Source organism: Euleptes europaea, chromosome 3 (assembly GCF_029931775.1).
Source record: "Euleptes europaea isolate rEulEur1 chromosome 3, rEulEur1.hap1, whole genome shotgun sequence".
NCBI classification, from domain to species: domain Eukaryota; kingdom Metazoa; phylum Chordata; class Lepidosauria; order Squamata; family Sphaerodactylidae; genus Euleptes; species Euleptes europaea.
The window spans coordinates 31,157,865-31,176,948 of record NC_079314.1 but is presented as its reverse complement, the minus strand read 5'-3'; the positions used below and the strand labels follow the sequence as shown (position 1 = coordinate 31,176,948).

General features: G+C 48.5%; 1 protein-coding gene across 1 annotated transcript in view; it reads left to right on the top strand.

The window, feature by feature from the left end:
* ADGRB2 (adhesion G protein-coupled receptor B2) overlaps window positions 1-19,084 on the top strand; it is a 187,032-nt gene that overhangs the window by 131,028 nt on the left and 36,920 nt on the right. The window contains exons 17-19 of the mRNA XM_056846271.1: window positions 6,834-6,960; window positions 11,747-11,850; window positions 14,200-14,302. Of these exons, the coding sequence (XP_056702249.1) occupies window positions 6,834-6,960; window positions 11,747-11,850; window positions 14,200-14,302 (334 nt within the window). The remainder of the gene's footprint in view (window positions 1-6,833; window positions 6,961-11,746; window positions 11,851-14,199; window positions 14,303-19,084) is intronic.

Genomic DNA, 19,084 nt, shown 5'->3' with positions numbered 1-19,084 from the left:
GGACAATAAAGGAGAACGGGAAATCAGCTCCCCCCCCCCCACACACACACACACAAACACACACGGGTATTCTTTAGCTACCTTCACTTTTATTTCTTTGTAATGGGAAATATCGTAAGGGGTCTAGACTCTGTCAAGAGGCTGAACTCCTAGCAGAGTCACTCAAGGCAGAATGGTCGCAGCTGAGACACCAGATTAAGGTGCATCCACCCCCTTCAGGGATCAACGGCCACATCAGCAGAACAGAACGGACAGTTCCAGTAGTGATGGGGGCAGAGGAATCCTCGAAGAGTAGCTACTAGGCAGCAGCAGTAGTGGAAGGTGACACTGGCGGAGGATCTTTCGTAGACAACTGCAGTGCCACTACGGCTAACCGTGGTTAGTACTACGCAGAAGAAGGCAACGGTAATCCCTTTCTGACCACCCTTTATCTCGAAAATGCTATGATGAGACAATCCAGATTCAGATTCAATCCAAATGAAAAAAGATATAGCGCTGGAAGAATGATAGGATGTTTTGGACAACATTGATTCATAGGGTCGCCATGAGTCGGAAGCGGCACTTAACATACTCGACAGCGCTTAACATACACACAATGGGGAAAGAGGTTATTTCCCCCCTTTATTGGTTCTTTTTATTGTTTCTAATTTCACGTGGGTAGCCATGTTGGTCTGCCGTAGGAGAGCAAGATTCAGATCCTTAAAGACCAACAAGATTTCCAGGGTATAAGCTTTCGAGTGTCAAAACTCCCTTGCTTCTGATAAAGGGAGCTTTGACTCTCGAAGGCTTATACCCTGGAAATTTTGTTGGTATTTACGACAGTTTCAGATAGCCGGCTCGAGGTTGACTCAGTCTTCCATCCTTCCGAGGCTGGTAAAATGAGTACCGAGCTTGCTGGGGGGTAAAGTGTAGACGACTGGGGAAGGCACTGGCAAACCAACCCGATAAACATAGTCTGCCTAGTAAGCGTCATAACGTGACATCACCCCGTGGGTCAGTAATGACCCGGTGCTTGCAGAGGGGACTACCTTTATCTTTATTTAAGGTGCTACTAGGCTTGACTCTTGCTGCTTATTGTTTCTCTGTCTCTTAATGTTTGTGGCACACTCCTTTTATTGTGGTGGTGTACTTGTCACAGCGGGGCACCTGGCAGTCACATTGGGGCATCCAGGCACTTGAGTAAGAATGCACCCTCTTCATTTTGACACTCCCCCAGCGGTGGGTGCTCCCAGATCACTTGCTGGGCCTCCTTTTCGAAAAGGGTTTCCATCTCCTGTGTGGTTAAATTAGAGCTGTCCAGGTTTCTGTAACCCAAGGCCTGTCACTGTGGTCGTGTGTTTCAAAGAAATCAGTTAAGACATTCTTTGTGATAATAAAGTCACCTTCCATAACTGATGGATTTGTTCCTGCAGCGGGTAGCCCTTAAAACACCCTTTGATCTCCACCTGTATTACTTGCAATGCAAAGTGACTGGGGGGGCGTTTGCTTTCTTTGAAGTAGGGTCTCCCTTCACTTCAAAGAGCTCAGGTGAGAAGGGATTTCCAGCCCTTAACGACAACATTTTTTTTCCTGACCAGCGAATGGATGCTAAACATGGACTCCCAGCAGAATACTTAATACGTGAAGGGGGAATTTGCATCCAATGGAGCACACGTGGTTATGTGGCTTCATTTGCATCCTTTAATGTGTCTTTAAACTAAAATAAAGTGGGGTTTGATCTCTTGGGGGACTGGCATTGGTCAAAGGTTGCGTGGTTTGGCAAAACGATCATCCTGTGCTTTTTTGTGTTTTCTCTTGCTAAAAAAGAAAATGTCGGTCTTTTCATTTGACTGATACAACAGAACCCCAACAGAGCCCTAACCTCACAATCCAGGCGACAGCTAAGAAAGAATTCGGCTTTTGCTCTTCATGTTGCTGAGTTGGGAGCAGTTTGCTAAACTTCAAGCTACTCACAGTAACATTGTCAAGAGTCTCAACGATAATCTTTATTCAGAGTTCCTAATGACATTAGCTTCGGGCAGCATGATTTAGTTTTGATCCTTCATAATTATTTTCATATTTTGCCGACAATGTATCAGCGTTTTCGTTTCCTAATAAAAAAAAGCTCACAATGGATTATTTCTGGTTTTGCTTGGGAATTCAAGGTTCTGGCCCCGCCGTTGGAGTCTTGCGTACTTGATGGTGCTGCTCCACTTCTTAGTTGCCGAACACCAGTTGAGGATTTTGAAAGCTTTTGCCTTTAAGTTAAGCTTTCAGCTTTGTGTACAATGGATTTGTAAAACAGTAGGTGGTAAATGTTGCTCAGCGTCAATGAATTTCCAGATTTCTGTTTTCAAGGAGCCCTGTCTACTTTGTCTTGCCTGCCAAGGAACCCCTGACAATCTTGACTTGAAACCTCTGTACATTGCAAAGGATTCTGGGGGACCCTCTTAGTTTACATGGGCCACTGTTAAAGCACGTTGGGCACCTCCTTGGCACCCTGAATTAGAACTGTTCTGAAACAAACATGAGCTTGTCAGAGTTTGGAAGCTAAGCAGGGTTGGCTATGGTTAGTACTTAGATGGGAGACAACCAAGGAAGACTGGAGCTCCTATGCAGAGGAAGGCCCTAGCAAACCACCTCTGCTCACCTCTGGCTTTGAAAGCCCTGTGAGGAGTTGCCATAAGCCGGTTATGACTTGATGTCATTCAATTGTTATTCAAACGCCTACTGCACCTCTTCACTGGCCACTGCAGGAGAAGACTGGTTGTCTTGGGCAAGGCGCCCCCCAGTGAAGCCTGCCCAGAATCACTGATCTTATCATGGTTGATAAGCTTCCAAAAAACCTCTTGCTCTGCTGGAACACAGTTTGAAAACCACTGCTCAGTTTCTGCCCTACATTTCTCCACCTGCCTTCACCTCCAGACAAACCGGTTCCATCCCCTTGGGTCGCCCTGCCAGGACTGTTGCTACTGCACCCTTCTTCTGCTCCACTTCCAGCTCATCCTGAGTACAGCGTGGTATAGTGGTAAAGAGAAGTGGTTTGGAGCGGTGGGCTAATCTGGAGAACCGGGTTTGATTCCCCATTCCTCCACATGAGCAGTGGAGGCTAATCTGGTGAACTGGGTTGGTTTCCCCACTCCTAAACATGAAGCCACCTGGGTGACCTTGGGCTAGACACAGCTCTTAGAGCTCTCTCAGCCTCACGTACCTCACAGGGTGGGCGTTGTGGGGAGGGGAAGGGAAGGTGATTGTAAGCCGGTTTGATTCTTTCTTAAGTGGTGGAGACAGTTGGCATATAAACAACTATTTTTCTTCTTCTACTACTTCCTGACTAATCCTTCTGGTTGAGCAAAGGATGAAATTCTTGAAACTGTTTCTTCCTGCCTGATTTATAAAAGGAATTGGACGTTGGAAGGGCTGAGCCGTCATAGCTACTGTTTGGGGGGTTGAGGTAGGAGGGGACGTGGCTCAGTGGCAAAGCATCTCCTTGGCATGCAGAAGGTCCCAGGTTGAGTCCCCAGCATCTCCAGTTGAAAGGACCAGTTAGCAGGAGATGTGAAAGTCCTCCACTTGAGATGCTGGAGAGCTACTGCCTGTCTGAGTAGGCAGTACTGACTTTGATGGGTAAAGGCTTTGAATCAGTATGAGGCAGCTTCATGTGTTCATGTGTGTAGGATCAGTGGGGATGCTGCCTTCTAGGAGAAACAGGAGAGCCAGGCTGCCTCCCTCCCATTACCTGGGGAGGTTGTGACTATGGCTGTGAAAGCCAGAACTGGTTGCTCAGCTTGTAGAAATCTCCATGGGATTTCACATCAACTTGGTCCGTGAGGCCCTTTCCAGCCTCATGGAGGAGGTAAATGAAGCATCGCAAGCTTGGAAATGCAGGAGGTGGAAGGTTCCAAAACACCAAGTCTTAGGTGTACGTAGTTTGCTTCCTGCTTCAGAGAAGGTGCAATATTAGGAATGGCTTCACAAGTTGCATTTTTCCTAAATCATTGTCACAGAAGAATATGTACAATCATAGAATTGTAGAGATTGAAGGGACAACCTGGGTCATCTAGTCCAACCCCCTGCACAATGCAGGAAATTCACAACTACCTCCCCCCGCACACACACACCCAGTGACCCCTACTTTACGCCCAAAGATGGCAAAAAAAAAAAAAAAAAAAAACCATCCAGGATCCCTGGCCAATCTGGCCTGGAGGAAAAATTACTTCCTGACCCCAAAGTAGCAATCCGCACTACCCTGGGCATGCAAGAAAGGGCCACGAGAGCCAAATGCTGATGCAACCCTTCCTGCCCTCCCTCTCATCATCTGCCTAAGGTTACAAAATCAGCATTGCTGACAGATGGCCATCTAGCCTCTGCTTAAAAAGCTCCAGGGAAGGAGAGCTTACCACCTCCCGAGGAAGCCTGTTCCACTGAGGAACCGCTCTAACTGTTAGAAAGTTTAGCCGGAAACTCTTTAGATTTAATTTCAACCCATTGGTTCTGGTTGCACCTTTTGGGGCAACAGAAATGTGTCTGTGCCTGTAATGGGTGAGCTTTGGCGTTTCTGTAATTTTTGCATGGAGAGGAAAAAGCAAAGCCGAACGGGGTCAGCCCAGGAAACGCTCCAGTTATACGTTGGCTACTTTTAAGGAAATCTTTTTAGGCATCTGGAAATGCCGAGGGATTTGGAAAGGTTTGAAATAGAGAAGTGGTCTTTGTTACCTGTGAGATGTATTCAGATGAGACGGAGCTCAACCCAGCAGCTTCAGTTCCTCCTTTTCTTTCCCGTAGCTAAGAGTTCTGAGAGGCCAAGATCAGCATCTCTGCGTCAGGCTATTCTGGGCACCCTTAATCAGACATACCCATCCCAAGCGAAGCGAGCTTCTGCTCGCTCTACCGGTATGGCCCAGATCTGTGGCCAGGTAGCCCCAGCTAGCCTGATCTTGTCAGGTCTCTGAAGCTAAGCAGGGTCGACCCTGGCACTATTTGGACGGGAGACCTCCAAGGAATGCCAGGGTTGTGACATGGAGGCAGGCAATGGCAAACCACCTCTAAATGTCTCTTGCCTTGAAAACCCCAGTAGGGGTTGCCATAAGTCAGACGTAGGTCCCTCTTCGTCACCAGCAGGAGATTTTAGGGGCGGAGCCTGAGGAGGGCAGGGTTTGGGGAGGGACTTCGATACCATAGAGTCCGATTGCCAAAGCGGCCATTTTTCTCCAGGTGAACTGATCTCTATCGGCTGGAGATCAGTTGTAATAGCAGGAGATCTCCAGCTAGTACCTGGAGGTTGGCAACCCTAGTAAGACGTGACTTGCTGGCAAAAAACAACAACACTAGGCAGTTGCCCATCCATATCTGGGCATTCAGGATGAAGCTCTGTTACCCAGATCTTTTCCAAAGGATTGGTTTGCAGCCCCACTCTGCTCTTCAGCAACAAAGGCAAATTTCTGGGGGTGTGACTTCTTGCTTGTTCTGAGCAGAAACCCACATACCACTTCCACCCCAGTGGGCGTCCTCTCTCTCTCTCTCTCTCTCTCTCTCTCTCACACTCAGAAACCACATGACAGCGTGAACTGAGTGTTTGCAGTAAGCTGCTTCTCCTCCACAAGAGTTTGCAGCAAGAAAAACTGACAGCTCCCCGCTTGGTGTTCGCAGAAGCTTCATATGCATTTGAACATATAGCTATAGATAGGGGCTTTACCTTCTCGCTCCATTAATGTCCACTCCCTCCCCCACTTCACTCTCCCTTAGGGCCCCAGTTCAGTCTGGCTTGTGGGGTTTGATCCAGACAACTTTTTTTGCACAAGTGCGCCCCAAATCCCTCTTATTGCAGCCCCAGCCCCGCACGCCTTGCCTGTGCAGGGCCCCCTCAATTCCCAGCACAGCCTTTTTGGTGGCCGAGCAGAAAAGCTGGTTGAATCCACCCCATGGTAGCAGAAGAAATGTTCAGCTAGTGCAGTGGGCCCCATATGAGCACAGTGGTGTAGGTGGGCACAAACACACATCTCTTTCACATGTGCACCTGTGGAAGTGTGATTTTTCATGCAGATTTGTCTTGCTGGGGTAGAGCATTAAATCTCTCTCCCCCCCCCCAAAAAAAAGACTGGCTTGCTTTGCAAAAACTGGGCTGCACCACCTGGAGGTCTTGTGTGCTTTCACCATTTCAAATAGGAATTGCCCACCGGGCATCATAATCGTTGCTGCCCCACTTTCAGAAGGAATGCTGCCAGGCCCTGTGGGGCATAAATGGGCCTGCAGAGCCTTTGCTGCCTCTTTTCAGTTCTCCCATGGTGCTTTTTACAGCCGTGCAAAAACCTGATGACAGTAAAACTCTGAGAGGGACCGGTGTTCACCCCTGGCTGTTCATAGAGGAGGCTGGAAGACTTGCGGGCTGCGAGCCCTCCCTGACCCTCTCAGCGGTGTTCTTCTTGTGCCCATCTCAGCCTTTCCTTCTTGCAAACTGCTCTTGGCATCACCCTTCAAATTAAATCAAACGATTACTGCAGTAGCAGCCCCCGAGCCTGGAGCAGCGGAGGGGGGGGGCGATGCCAGGAGCAGAGAGGGGGTTGGGCAGAGCGCTTGGTGGGGGATGGCCAGGCAGGCAGGCAAGAGACTTTTCACCCCAGCAAAGCAAACGGCTCAGACAGAAAACCCTGGCGCCATCCATGCATGCAGACCTCCCGCCTTGCCCGGGCAGAGCAATCCCCTAGCGGGACGGTGCCCAGCAAAGCGTTAAAGCTGGCATTGAGAGCCCGAGAGGTGTGGGCTTGTGCGATTGTGTGTGTGTGGAGTGTCTGATCATTTTGCAATCTCTTTCTCCGCCGCCCCTCTCTCTTTCTCCCTCTCATTCCATCAATCAGGGAGGTTGGCTCTGGGAACTGGGACACGGAGAGCTGCCAGACGGTGGAAACTCTCTCGGCTCACACCAAATGCCAGTGCAACCAGCTCTCCACCTTTGCGGTGATTGCTCAGCTGCCCAAAGATCTGGTAAGTGCCAGGGAGGGGTGGAGAAGGTTGGTGGCTCGCCTGCTGCCTGGCCCCATCAGAGGCATCCAGAATGTGAGGGTCACGGAAGGTGGCAGAGTGGGAGAGGAGGGAGCTCCGGCCCCCGGGGGCACAACCCAGCAGAAGCTTTTCTGAAATGAAGGGGAAAAGCACAAGAAAGAGCGTGAAACTGCATGAGGTTTGTGCAGGAGAGAGTTTGTCGGGATGGTGTCCCGTGCTACTTGAGGGGGGTGGGGGAGCCAGAATTGGCTTTTGGGTTTGCTGCTTTGGGCATCCAGGTGTGTTTGGATGGTGGTGGGGGGAATTGTTTGCTCTGTTTCTCTTTTGTTCCCCTCAAGTCTCGGCTGACTTAATGGTGATATGTTTTGCAAGGCAAGAGATGAACATAGGTTGTTTGCCATTGCCTGCCTTTGCGTAGCAACCCTGGTTTTCCTGGGTGGCCTCCCATCCAAGTCCTAACCAGGGTTGACTCTGCTTAGCTTCTGAGAACTGATGAAATCGGGTTCCCCTGGACCCTCCAAGACAGGACCTGTTCCTGTTAAAGGTTCTGAAGTCCCTAACACAACAGTTCTTGGTCTAGGCCCCAGGAAGAGTTTGCCAGGTTGCATCCTGGCAACTGGGTTACATGGGAGAGCCAGTGTGGTGGAGTGGTTAAGAGGGGTGGGACTCTAATATGGAGGACCAGGTTCGATTCCCCACTCCACATGAACCCTGCTGGGTGATTCTGGGCCAGTCACGGGTCTCTCAGAACTCTCTCAGCCTTTGCAGAGGCAGGCAATGGCAAAGCGTTTCTTGCCTTGAAAACCCTACAGGGTCGCCATGAGTCAGCTGTGACTTGGCGGCACTTCACACACACACAACCCATTTGCAGGAAATGGGACTTGGTAACCTCCTTCCAAGCCCAGATTGAGGAGAATTTTGTTTGGGTTTTCTCAAGCAAGCAAGCAAGCACTGATATGCTCTGGGAACTGGGCAGTCCCTGGTTCAAACTTCACCTCACCATAAACTTGTGAGGTAACCTTAGGCCAAGTCACTGCCACTCAATGCCCCCAATTTAATAGGGTTTTTGTAAGGGTTACTGAGATGATGTTAGGTGGAGAAGTTGTGCATATTCCAGAGTACCAAATAAATGCAAAACATTCGTACTTTCATTCCTCTGTGTAGTAGCAGAGACAACTGTTTCTCCCTAGGCCTCTTTTTGCTCAGGTGCTTGTGTAGATCACGAAGGCTCTTTTTGTGATCCTTTTTTCCCTAACATTTCTCACTGGCCTCACTCTCACTCCATGGGCATTAACGCATGGGCAGAATGTTCCTGGTTCGCTCCTCTGTTATCCCACAATATTTTAATCCCACAATATTTAAGTCTGGATAATCAAACGCATGACGCCAGCCTATCCCACATTAAGTCTGAAACAAGTAGCTGCTGGAGGCTCCCCGTGCGTTTGAACCAACCATATAATGTGGGATAGTTCGCAATGCGGGATAGCAGGGGAGTGACATCGCCCAAGGATTGGCTGAGGAGTTATCCAATCAAAGGGCGATTCTCCCCCTTTTTTTTTTCTTTGAACGCCAGCGTTCCGGTATACCATCGTCTCAACCTGTCAATTAAAAAAAGGCGGGACGGGAGACCGGAAGCAGCAATTGCTCGCATAGGAAAGGGGGCGGGACGGGGGACGGGAAGCGGCAATTGCTCGCGCAGGGAAGGGGGCGGGACGGAGGAGACCGGTAAGGAGCATTAGTAGCGAGCTAGCCGAGTAATTACACGCACGTCGGCGTTCCGGTAATGTAGCGGAATTAAAAAAAAGTAGTGGATTAGAACCGAAAAGATCGCTATAAACCAGGGATTGATTAACCCGGGTTTTTTTGCCTTAATTCGCGACTAAGGTGGGTCCGATGCGCAGCCCTTGGACGGTCGTGCGTGTGGACCATGGAGATTCGCTACTATTAAGGCACAAAAGCGAGACAAATTGGCCGTGCGTTAAGCCCCCATGTGGTCACCAAGGAGGTCTTTTCGCACAGGATGTCGGGAGGAAATAGGCCTGGGCCTCGACTGTGATGGAAAGAAGTGTCACCTGGACTAGGTGTAAACCTGCGCAGACTTCTCAAAAGCCACTAGGCCCTGTGCCAGTAATAGGCTTCAGTAGGCCATTGGGTTGCCAACCTCCAGGGGGGGCCTGGAGATTCCCCAGAATTACAGCTGATCTCTGGACTACAGAGATCAATTCCTCCTGGAAGAAATGTCAGCTCTGGAGGGAGGCCTGCAGGGCATTACAACCCCGTCAACCTCCTTCCCCAAACCCTACCCGCTCTATGCTACGGCCCCAAATCTCCAGGGATTTCTCAAGCGGGATTTGGCAACCTTACAGCAGAGCGGCAATGAACGTCAAGGAGAGGAGGGCATAACTGGAGAAACAGCATCCTTGCAAGAAGTTCTGTTTGGCAGGCGTCCCTAGCATCCGGTGCTTACCCATCACACCTCATGGAGAAAAGAAATGGGTCGCTTTGGGGGAGGGGAGCACTTCGCAATCCTGGATTTCACAGAGCAGCTTGCTGCTAATTAGCCTCCTGCTAAATACACCCTTCTCACATACCTTCCCCCCCTCCCCAATTCAGCCCAGAACAACTCAGCCCAGAACCTAGGATGCTTCTGGGAACATGCATATTACCTCCCTCGATGCTGAATATCCACAGGCAGCCTCCCTGACCCATTTGGGATTTAAAGGCATGCTTCCTCTTGGATAACCCCCCCCAAGTAGGGTTGCCAACTCCAGCTTGAGAAATTCCTGGAGGTTTTGGGGTAGAGCATGGGGAGGGTGGAGCTTGGGGAGGGGCGGGAGCTCGGTAAGGCCCACTGCCATTTCCTCTAGGGGAGCTGATCTCTGTAGTCTGCAGATCAGCTGTAATTCCGGGAGATCTCCAGCCCCCACCTGGAGGTTGGCAACCCTGCCTTCAACACGACTCACTGCCCCCTTCCTCTCTTGAACTTCTGCCCCCTTTCCTCTCCTCCCCGCCACTGCCTCTCCCCGCTTCTCTTTCCCAGATCTTCCTTTTGTTTTCCTCCTACTACTTTCTCTTTCTGAACTCTTTTCACCGCCCCCCAAACGCCTTTAAGCGCTGCAGCCGATAATGTAGATCTGTTCTCTGCAGCATTTGTTGCACGCACACACCCCCACCCCACGCTCGCTGCTGGGGCTGTTCAAGATTTATAAGGGTGATTAGCATGCCTTCAAGGTATTAATAAGGGTTAGCGATGGGGAAGGGTAGCAGGAGCGAAAGGGCGACCATCTTGGAAGTGTGTTTGGGAATCCGGCTTTGCTTCTGCTGCTGGCGGCCGATGGATAAAGGCAGCATCCGTGCTCTGCCCTCCCGGCGGCTTGCTCTCTTTCATGCTTCCCTAGTCGGGCTGGGTCATTGGTATTCCAGAAGCATGCCCTGTTGGCGAGGAGATGGAGAACCACCCCCAAGGAATGCAGAGAAGCTGCAACCGATCCGCCCCCCACCTCCCCCAGCGTATGTCACAGGAAGCAAAACAGAAGCAGATCAGCTCCGAATGGGGTTGTTCCGGGGTGGCATTCCCCTTTTGCTCTTTAGGGGAAGGGGCTTTTGCTTTGGAGGAGGGATGTAGGTCTGTCCACAGGTGTGTGAAAAGAGGCCTCAAAATGCCTCTGTCCCCAAAACCAGGATGGTGAGGCTAAGATCATAAGGCATTTCTATACCATAGCTTTAAAATGGGTTGAGAGTCTTTCCTCCCCCCGCCCTTCCCAATGAACCAGGAAATGCTATTATGTATTTATTTACTTTGTTTATTCCCCACCTTTCTCCCCAACGGGGACCCAAAGCGGCTAACTTCGCGCTCCTCTCCTCCATGCTGTCATCCTCACAACAACCTTGCGAGGTGGGTCGGACCTTGCGAGGTGAGAACCTTACTGGCCCAAAGGAAGCATCCGTGGCAGAGTGGGGATTCGAACCTGGCTCTCCCGGATCCTAGCCTGATACCCTATCCAGTACTCAGCGCTTGCTGTCAAATTCAATCAATCAAGTTTTATTTCGATACAATATCAGCTCTGAATAAAAATCAAAGTTAGGTTAAAATAATAAAATAAAATAGTAAAAGTTGATGATTCTGGGGAGGATGATTTGAAGAAGAGGAGGAAAGATCTTCTATGGGGAAAGGTTTTCAGTTAGGCTGTTTACAAATCCCACTAGACCGGAGACAGAATTTGGCTACTTGAATGGTTATCTCCCAAGAGGAGTCTGCTAAGAGAAGGGAAACTAACTTCTTCCGATCTCCCAGGAAAAGATGAAAATATGGGGAGAATGTACTGCCATCTTATGTCGTTGTAGAAGGGACATTGCAGCAGAACATGTTCTGCTATCAAATTGTATTTTTATGTCGGGAAGGGGCTGGCGATCGCTTAACCGATCATTCATTGCACTCTCTCACTGAACGAAGACTCCCTGGATTCTTTGGGGAGGGGGCACGACAGTCGTGCCCTCGTGAGGCTGATACTGCAGGATAGATGTGCCCCTCAAGAGAACCTAGGAGGTGGGCTACTAGCAACTTGAACCAACCCAATTGCAATCATTGCCTCTTTAGGTCTTTGTTTGTTTGTTTGCTTTCTACCAACAGTGAGGTTATATTGTTTGGGCCAGCTTCCTACTCCAGTTAAGGCTTCCTCAGTTGGATTTCCTCAATCCAGGGCAGTTCCTTCCCAGGAATGTCTCAAGAATGCAATCTCCCTCCCTGGGCTTCTGTCTTCCCTTTCAGGCCATGGACTCCAGCGGTTCCCCCTCCGTCCCACTCATGATTGGTTGTGCCGTTTCCTGTATGGCTTTGCTGACCCTGTTGGTGATCTACGCCGCCTTTTGGAGGTAGGTTGGCAATGCACACCATGATTCGACAGATGTGGCTTGTGGACTAAATGAGCTAAATGTGGTCCGGTGGACGGGTCTTAATGCACCACAAATAGTTCCAAAAAAGAAAAGAAAAGTGGGAAGGAGTTTGCATGCAAGGAGGAAGGGCTCCCTCTGGGTGTCCCTGATTTTGGGCAGAGTAGCATCTCCACTAGCTCACAGCAGCACTGAGATTGGGGGAGGGGAGGCTTTCTGAATCGGAACTAAAATAACATTTTTGCACAAATGTGAATTTTTAGTCCACTATTCTGACGTTGAGCAAAATTCAAGTCCAATAGCGGTGGACTCAGATCTGGAGAACCGGGTTTGATTCCCAGCTCCTCCACATGAACAGCGAACACTAATCTGGCGAACTGGGTTGGTTTCCCCACTCTTCCACATGAAGCCAGCTGGGTGACCTTGGGCTAGTCACGCTCTCTCAGCCCCACCTACCTCCCAGGGTGTCTGTTGTGGGGAGGGAAAGGGAAGGTGATTGTAAGCTGGTTTGAGTCTCCCTTAAGTGGTAGAGAAAGTCAGCATATAAAAATTAACTCTTCTTCTTCAATAGCATGTTAGAGACGATCAAGATTTCCAGGGTGTGAGCTTTTGAGAGTCAGAGTTCCTGGCAAGTATCTGACGAAGGGAACTTTGACTCCCGAATGCTTATACCCTGGAAATGTGATTGGTCTTTAAGGTGCTACTGCTCTTCTATTGCAAACCAGAACAGCTGCCAACCTGAAAACAAATTCTGACGTTGGCCACTGTCTAATTTTAAGGTTTGATGTTGAGGCCTGGTTAAAAACGGCGTCTTTGGTTTTGTTGGCAAATTTGAGAGCCACGGTACAGGGCACTAACTGTTCAAAATGGTGGCTTGTTTTTCAAAACATTTAAATTTAGTAATGGTTTTTTGTTTGTTTTTTAATCCTCTAATTACCAGAATGTGAATTTGAATGTCAGCAAACCAATTTGAGTTTAGAGGACTTGCTTGAAAATTAAATTAATTTTTGCCGGAGAGTCAGGAAAAGGTGTGTTTCTTTCATCTCGTTCAATGCGCACCTGTGCATAGATTGTGAATATCTTCTGCATTAATTCTAGAGGGGTCGCCGTGTTAATCTGTTGCAGCAAAAATAAACAGGAGTTTTGTGGAACTGTACAAACTCTCTTCAAGATGATACGAGACTCGTGTTTATTTATTCTGTATTAGTGACTTTGAAGGCAAAGCCAAGAGGTATCAGTTACTGCAAGTTGTCCAATAAATGAAGAAGCTCCAGTATGTGTTTGGAAAGCACTGTCAAGTCGCAGTTAACTCATGGCAACCCCATAGGGTTTTCAAGGCATAAGACATTCAGATGTGCTTTGCCATTGCCTGCCTCTGCATAGCAACCCTGGTAATCCTTGGTGGTCTCCCATCCAAATAATAACCAGGTCCCACCCTGCTGAGCTTCTGAGATGATGATGATGAAGAAGAAGAGTTAGTTTTTATGTGCTGACTTCCTCTATCACTTAAGGGAGACTCAAACTGGCTTACAGTCACCTTCCCCTCCCCTCCCCTCCCCACAACAGACACTATGTGAGGTAGGTGGGGCTGAGAGAGCTCTAAGAGGCCTGTGACTGGCCCAAGGTCACCCAGCTGGCTTCATGTGTAGGAGTGGGGAAACAAATCTTGTTCACCAGATTAGCATCCGCTTCCCATGTGGAGGAGTAGGGAATCAAACCTGGTTCTCCAGATCAGATTCCACCGCTCCAAACCACTGTTCTTAACCACTACACCTCACTGGGGTGAGATTGGGCTAACCTAGGCAGCAGCAATATAGGTTCCTTTTAAATATTACTCTAGTGCCACAGAAAACATTTTTCTGTAGGTATATTCATGTTTCAGGTAGAACGGAAGTTGGTTTCAGGTAGCCTGCTCAAGGTTGACTCAGCCTTTCATCCTTCCGAGGTCGGTAAAATGAGTACCCAGCTTGCTGGGGGTAAAGGGAAGATGATTGGGGAAGGCACTGGCAAACCACCCCGTAAACAAAGTCTGCCTAGGAAACGTCGGGATGTGACATCAGCCCATGGGTCAGGAATGCCCGGTGCTTGCACAGGGGACCTTTACCTTATATTACATTCATGTTTAAAAGCCAATTTTACTGGTTGTGTGTGTGTGTGTGTGTGTGTGTGTGTGTGTCTGTATGCACTCGCTGATTCTTTGAAAAAGACATTTGTGGGTCTTGTTGCAATAGAGCCATGACAACAACCCATCAACAGGAATCTCCCAGAGTCATATTTCACGTTCCAGATATGTCTTACCACAGCCCCTCTACCTGCCCTCTATTCCTTCAGGTTTATCAAGTCAGAACGGTCGATCATCCTTCTGAATTTCTGCGTCTCCATTTTGGCTTCCAACGTGTTGATCCTGGTGGGGCAGTCCCAGATGCTCAGTAAGGTGAGAAGACTTCCTTCCTTTTTGCCCCACGTCTGCCCATCATGGTGCTTTGCTTCTGTGTCAGAGCATGACAGTTCACTCTGCTTTCCCGTGCATTTGACCCTGATCCTATAGCCATGTGTTGTGTTCAAGAGCTGGTCACAGGTTACAGCGAATGCAAGTACGTCCAGCCTGTACGTTTGTTTGTAAAAAAGCCAACACATGTTCACTTTACAAATGAAACCGTGGACCAGTACTTGGAAAAATGCATGATTGCAGTCACCTGTTGAGCTGCACATGTGTTCACTGCAGCATAAGGATCACTCAACACCTGTATAGAGGAAGATCAAGTGTACACATACTGTACGTGTATTCGCTGTAATTTGTGAACAGAGCCAGTAGGGGTTAATGTGCCAGAACTAGGCTCTGGGAGATCCAGGTTCAAATCCCCACTCGGCCCTGAGTGACCTTGCACCGTTTACATGCGCTCATTCTCACCTACCTCACAGGGTGGTTGTGAGGACACAATGGTGGCTAGGAGAATGATAAGCTGCTTGGAGAAAAAAATGAAATACAATGAAATAAAAATGAAATAAATAATTCTGCCAAGCTAAAACGGAAAAAAGGGTTGGGCGCATTTTCAAAAATGTGCACCAGAGTATTAAAAATGTGAATCCAGAAGGTTATATTATGAAATCTGCAAGGTTTGATTGCAGAGTTTGATTCTGAGGGGCACTTCTTCGATTCAGGGTTAAGAGTGCAGTCCTGCTAGATATAAATAAATCTAAACATACCATCCCCCCCAAAAAAAAATCCTCAAGAGCATACGTGGAGACTCTATGTTTGCGTGTTTACTTTAAAATTCTAACTAAGATAATTGGTTCTACCAGTTTTACAAACGTGCAGTACCGTTTCTGTGTCCACACGACCAGGCTGCTTTCGATTCCCCTGCTCTTTCCATACCCTCCCTCCTCATGCACATTCATCAGCTGACAACGTTGCCTGTCTTATTTCAGTGGCTTAAACACACAGCGGTAGAGCGCCCCAGACCTGGGTTCGGTCCAGTGGAACTGATCTAAGGCGATTCTGATTGAAATCTCATTTTCACCCACCCATTTGTAGAAATGGACAGGATGAACTGCACATCTCTTCACACTGGGGCCCGTTTGGCCTGGTTCCCGGGTGTCGTAATTCATGAAAATGCAGATTCAGCCCATTTCCGCTTTATCGTTCTGGCCCTTCTCCGTGTGTTCAAATTCCTCTCGAAATTTTGCTGCTGGCAAAATTTCTCTGCTGTTCCAGTTCCCGGCCTTCCAGGCAGCCAAGGCTCGGCCTGGCATGTGCTGCCTCTGTCAAGATTCATCACCGCCCCTTGGAACGTTCAGAGTCAGACCGATCCGACCGCTGGTAGCTTTAAAAGAACCTCATTCCTTTTTTATTTTTAGACAGGATGGATTTATTTGAGAGGGGTTTTATATGCCGGGTTTATTTTCCAGGTGGCCGGTTGGAATCGCCTGCGAGTTTTCTGTTGTCGGGGAGCGGGGCGGATTTTCCTTTCTGAGTAACGTGGTGGGACTCCAGCATCCACAACAAATTGTTTTAAACGATTGATTTCTAGCGCACCACCCTTTGGCATGTCACTAACAGAACGATAGTGGGTTTCTTGGAGGAGAAGGTCCCTCCAAGCCCAACAGTCTACTTCATCAGGAGCCTTGCAAGCCAGGGTAGGAGTGGAAGGGGCTGTGGCTCAGTGGTAGAGCATCTGCTTGGCATACAGAAGGTCCCAGGTTCAATCCCTGGCATCTCCAGTTTAAGGGACCAGGCAAGTAGGTGATGTGAAAGACCTCAGCCTGAGATCCTGGAGAGCCACTGCCAGTCTGAGCAGACAATACTGACTTTGATGGACCAAGGGTCTGATTCAGTAGAAGGCAGCTTCATGTGATCATGTGAACCAGGCTCTGGTGTTGGGTATTCCAAAACATTAAGTCTCTTTACATAGAAGGGCAGCTTCCTGGCCCAGCAGAAGAAGGGGAGGGGCCTTGGCTCAGTGGTGGAGCACCTGCTTGGCATGCAGAAGCTCCCAGGTTCAATCCCTGGCATCTCCAGTTAAAGGGACTAGGCAAGGAGGTGATGTGAAAGATCCCTGCCTGAGAGAGACCCTGGAGAGCCACTGCCGGTCGGAGTAGACAATACTGACTTTGATGGACCAAGGGCCTGATTCAGTAGAAGGCAGCTTCCTGTGTTCATGTGTGTTCAAGCCCCACGGCCAGATCCGGCAGGGCTCTTCTTGCCTTTACTTCACCTGTGCAGGATTTGAGGAGTGTTCCCAGCAACCAGTGCCAGCTTCTCTCTGGCTGCGTCTCTGGGGGTGACAGAGCCAGGCAGCAGCTGTTTGCGGATGAGTCACACTTAGCGAGAGAGCCCGTCCTTGGATGTTTGTCTGCATGGAGGAAATTGAAATATTTGCTTATCTGCAGCCTGTGCAACCGGGAAGAAAGCAGGGAGTGGGGCTCGGGAGAAGAGAAAAGGAAGAAGCGGATTCCGCTGGAACCGCCTTTGTTTATCAGAGAGAGAGCCAGAGAGAGAGAGAGCAGTTATTGTGTGCATTCAGAGGAATTTGGTATGGGATGCAGAACTCAGTATTTTATTCCTTTATTTTTCGAATTTGTGGCCCTCCCTCCCCAGCAAGCTGGCTTAGGGCAGGTAACATCAGTTAAAATCACACAATAATAATTGGTAACAATAAAAATCAACAATGAAATACCTAAAAAAACCAAAACAACAAGATGGCGCTCAAAATCCCAATTATACTGTAAGAGCCATACAGGAGGCCACCCCTTCAAGTTCATGATGTTATGCGTATGAGAAGGGGGGAAGGGTAGGGAGGGCAGTGAAGATGATACCCGCGGCTGTCCTCAGTTGTAGGCCTGGTGGGATTGCTCTGTCTGACAGGCCCTGCGGGACTCCTTGTCCCGCAGGGTCCTGATGTTACCAGGCAGAGCATTCCACCAGGCTGGAGCCAGGGCCAAAACATCTTAAGAGTATCCCAGCTTGTTGCCAGTGCATGAAAAGCTGGTTTCTAGTCCTCATGGTTGGGAATTAAGTCTTTCTGTTCGGGAGGAACTGAATGTCAGGGAAGAGCAGGGGCTGGACCAAGGCTTCCAGTGGTCAGATTTCAGTGCTCCACAGTGTGCTGCCTGCACTCCATCCTGGAATAGCCAGGGCAGATTAAATTAGATAACATGAGCAAGATTGGTTATTTATTTTTCCGTGTCATGCAGAAGTTAAAAGTACTTTTTTTTTTTTTTTTTTAGCACAGAGAAAGCACGCCGCTTAAACCTGGGCTTTCTGGAATTGCTCACAACTGTCGCTTGAGCATTTAGAAAGGATGGATCTGATCACTAAGAGCCAGCACGGGTTTCTCAAGAATAAGTCATGTCAGACTAATCTTATCTCCTTTTTTGAGAAAGTTACTACCTTGCTGGATCAGGGGAATGCTGTAGACATAGTTTATCTAGATTTCAGTAAGGCTTTTGATAAGGTTCCACACAGTATTCTAGTTGACAAATTGGGAAAATGTGGTTTAGATCCTATTATTGTTAGGTGGATCTGCAACTGGTTGACAAATTGTACCCAAAGAGTGCTAGTTAATGGTTCCTCATCCACTTCGAGAGAAGTGACTAGTGGAGTTCCTCAGGGATCTATGCTGGGCCCTGTGTTGTTCAACATCTTTATAAATGATTTGGATGAAGGAATAGAGGGGATGCTTATTAAATTTGCAGATGATACTAAATTGGAAGGGGTAGCAAATATGGTAGAAGACAGAGCCTAGATGCAGGATAATCTTGACAGGCTGGAGAAGTGGGTTAGAACTAATAAAATGCACTTCAATAAAGACAAATGTAAAGTTCTGCATTTAGGTAGGAAAAATCAAATGCATAATTATAGGATGGGGGAGACTTGTCTGAGCAGTAGTGTGTGTGAAAGGGATCTTGGGGTCTTAGTAGACCAAACACTGAACATGAGTCAGCAGTGTGATGCGGTAGCTAAATAGGCAAATGCAGTCTTGGGCTGCATCAACAGAAATATAGTGTCCAGATCATGCGAAGTGATGGTATCGCTTTACTCCGCTCTGGTTAGACCTCAACTAGAGTACTGTGTTCAGTTTTGGGCACCACAATTTAAAAAAGATGTAGACAAGCTGGAACGTGTCCAGAGGAGGGCAACAAAGATGGTGAGGGGTCTGGAGACCAAGTCCTATGAGGAAAGGTTGAAGGAGCTGGGTATGTTTAGCCTGAAGAGGAGAAGACTGAGAGGGGATATGATAACCATGTTTAAGTACTTGAGGGGCTGTCATATTGAGGATGGTGCCGAGTTGTTTTCTGTTGCCCAAGAAGGTCGGACCAGAACCAACGGGTTGAAATTAAATCAAAAGAGTTTCCATCTAGACATTAGGAAGAATTTTCTAACATTTAGAGCTGTTCCTCAGTGGAACAGGCTTCCTCTGGAGGTGGCGAGCTCTCCTTCCCTGGAGGTTTTTAAAAAGAGGTTAGATGGCCATTTGTCAGCAATGCTGATTCTGTGACCTTGGGCAGATGATGAGAGGGAGGGCATCTTGGCCATCTTCTGGTCACTAGGTGTGCGGGGGAGGTAGTTGTGAATTTCCTGCATTGTGCAGGGCGTTGGACTTTATGACCCTGGTGGTCCCTTCCAACTCCATGATTCTATGATTCTATGACTTTCCTGTGCCCCATTTGTATTTGCAGAAGTGACTTCCCAGAGGGTTATCCACTGAGTCCATGA